A 2659-nucleotide genomic window follows, 5' to 3' on the forward strand; every position below is an offset into this window, starting at 1 on the left:
ACCAACTCATAACATAAGAATCAACCATTTTTTAAAACCGATATCTCAAGAATCATAATAACAACCGCATCCGACACTTTCAACCAAAAAAATTGTCCTCTCAAGTAAAATAAAACAATAAAAACAAAAACTAAACCCAAAAAAGCACAAATATTTCCAAAACTGAACCTACTCTTCAAACTTCTTTTTATATTTGGTCAGAGTTCTTTCTGCCTACTCTTCAAACTTCAAGCACTCTATTAAGACTACGCCACCAAGGGGTTCCCAGTGCTAATTTCACAATCAAAGAGCAAATTGTGATCTTCTACTCACTATGGCTCCCCATGTTTTGGTTATACCATATCCAGTTCAGGGTCAGATAACTCCACTGATACGACTCTCTGAGATGCTTTCTTCCAAAGGCATTCATGTCACCTTCATCAACACCGAATCCAATCATTCCAAAATTATGAAAGCCCGCAGTTATCACGACGGGATTTCAGTTGGTCCGAATTCAAACATTCGCTTTGCACAGGTTTCAGACGGCCTACCGCTGGATTTTGACCGACAGGCCAATTTTTTGGAATATTACCCATTTGTAATGTACAAAATGAGAGATTCTGCGGAAGATCTGATACAAAATCACCTCCATACAGAAGCTGGCAAGCCCCTGTTCTCGCTTATAATCGGCAGCTTCTTTCTTTTTTGGACGTCTCTCGTCGCCAAGAAATTTAAGGTTCCTTTCGTCTGTTTCTGGTCGCAGTCTGTGAGTGTTTATACCATCCATAAACATCTCCCCCTAATTATCTCCAACGGTCACATTCCTCCAAAGAAAGAAGGTACACTTCTCTGCTGCCTTTTGAACTGAAAAAAAAAAGATTTAGGTCTTTTGATATGTAACGAACACGTATTTATTTTTACAGATTCCAAAGTCATGATTGATTATATTCCGGGGCTTCCTCCATTGAAGCCTGAGGATCGGCCATCAATTATCCAGGCGGGAGACACGTCTAGTGAATTTTATAAAAATGTTGTGCAACAGATCGCTTTGCTAGATGAGGCAGAATGGATTATCGGAAATACAGTGTACGAACTCGAAAGAGAAGCAAGCGATGCAGTTCGAGAAACTGCAGCTCCAATCTACTCACTCGGTCCGTTTCTTCCATCAGTTTATCTCGAAGCCGAGTGCAAGAATAAGGAGATGTCAATGAATTCCACGTCATTAAGTCTGTGGGCGGAAGCAGATTGTTCGCAGTGGCTGGATTCGACGGCCAGATCCTCTGTTCTGTACGTTTCCTTTGGAAGCCTCGCTCGCATGTCCAAAACTCAAGTGGAAGAGATAGCGATGGGTTTATTGGAAAGTGGGCAGAATTTCCTGTGGGTAGTCCGTCAAGGTATGTTAGGTTCTGATGATGATGGCGACGTTCTACCAGAGGGGTTTTTGGAGAAAACGAAAAATCAAGGCCTGGTGGTTCCGTGGTGTACTCAATTATCAGTGTTATCTCATCCTTCCGTTGGGGGTTTCTTCACCCACGGGGGTTGGAATTCAACAATGGAGAGCCTGAGTTTGGGGGTCCCCATGTTGGTTTTTCCACAGGGGTATGATCAGTACACCAATAGAATGCTTGTGGTTAACCAGTGGAAGATTGGATTAGGGTTAGAGACATGTAGGGACGATGGAATGATAGAGCGGGAAGAGATTGCAAGAGCTGTCAAATTTCTGGTGGGAAGCAAAGAAGGGGAAGAGATGAGGAGGAAGAGTAAAGAAATAAGAGAAACGATAAGACAAGCAGCAAGTGAGGGAGGATCCTCTTGGGTTAACCTGCAACGTTTGGCCGACTATATTAAGACAACGTGCACCGAAGGAGTTGGATCAGAAGTATGAGCAGCGTCAAATGTCAAAGAAGTTCACAAACTATCACCGGTTACCAAAATTTGGTAAAAATTAATTGTATTTCTCGGAAAGATATTTCTATGGTCACCGTGAATTCGATGATTATGTAGAAAATAAGAAGCTGAGAATGACATTTGAGAAGATCCATGGCATCAACACGGCTATTTATTATACTTGTAGTTAGCAAGCAAGAGATAACGTAATCAGTGTTTTATTGATTGACTTGTTATTAGTTTTAGTTGGACTAAAATAACTTATAGTTGATTCAAAATTTAATATTATAAAATAAAATTATTTTTTTTAAATAAAATTTAAAATTTTTTACGTCACATATTATTGATTCAAATATTTTACGTATTATTATGTAAGGATGATAAAATTTGTTACAACATTAATTATAACTGTACAATCCTACTATAAATTTTGTTTCAAATTAATTACTCGTGTAAAATTCTGCTCTAAATTCTATTTCAAATTCCAATATGAGAAAATGACATAATATGAACATGTGAATATTTAAAAAGGTGGGATCTGCACATTAAGATTCGCACAGAATTCATTAAATGTTTGACCACGGAATTCATTGAATGTTTGAGCTATCCCAGTTCGACTGTGCGTCTCCGCTGGATTGAACAAGAAGTCCTCGAATCAGATCAAGCATATCATTTGAGTTTCATTTAAAGACTACTATTAGGATTTGTATTCACTCACTACTCATCTCTATTTAATTAAATAGTCTATAACGCACTTTTTGAAAGTCTTTCCGGGAAAGCGTCCCAGGGGTTT

General features: G+C 38.8%; 1 protein-coding gene across 1 annotated transcript; it reads left to right on the forward strand.

Annotated features, from left to right (window-relative positions):
* Window positions 1–244: 244 nt before the first annotated feature.
* On the forward strand, window positions 245–2025 carry LOC149197670 (UDP-glycosyltransferase 86A1-like). The gene is made up of 2 exons (XM_089403960.1): window positions 245–818; window positions 903–2025. The coding sequence occupies exons 1-2, from the start codon at window positions 314–316 to the stop codon at window positions 1862–1864; spliced, it is 1467 nt and encodes a 488-aa protein (XP_089260086.1). The 5' UTR covers window positions 245–313; the 3' UTR covers window positions 1865–2025.
* The last annotated feature ends 634 nt before the right edge of the window (window positions 2026–2659 follow it).

Source organism: Pinus tabuliformis, chromosome 2_2 (assembly GCF_031772625.1).
Source record: "Pinus tabuliformis cultivar Carrire ecotype Pingquan chromosome 2_2, CPIR1, whole genome shotgun sequence".
In the NCBI taxonomy this organism is placed as follows: domain Eukaryota; kingdom Viridiplantae; phylum Streptophyta; class Pinopsida; order Pinales; family Pinaceae; genus Pinus; species Pinus tabuliformis.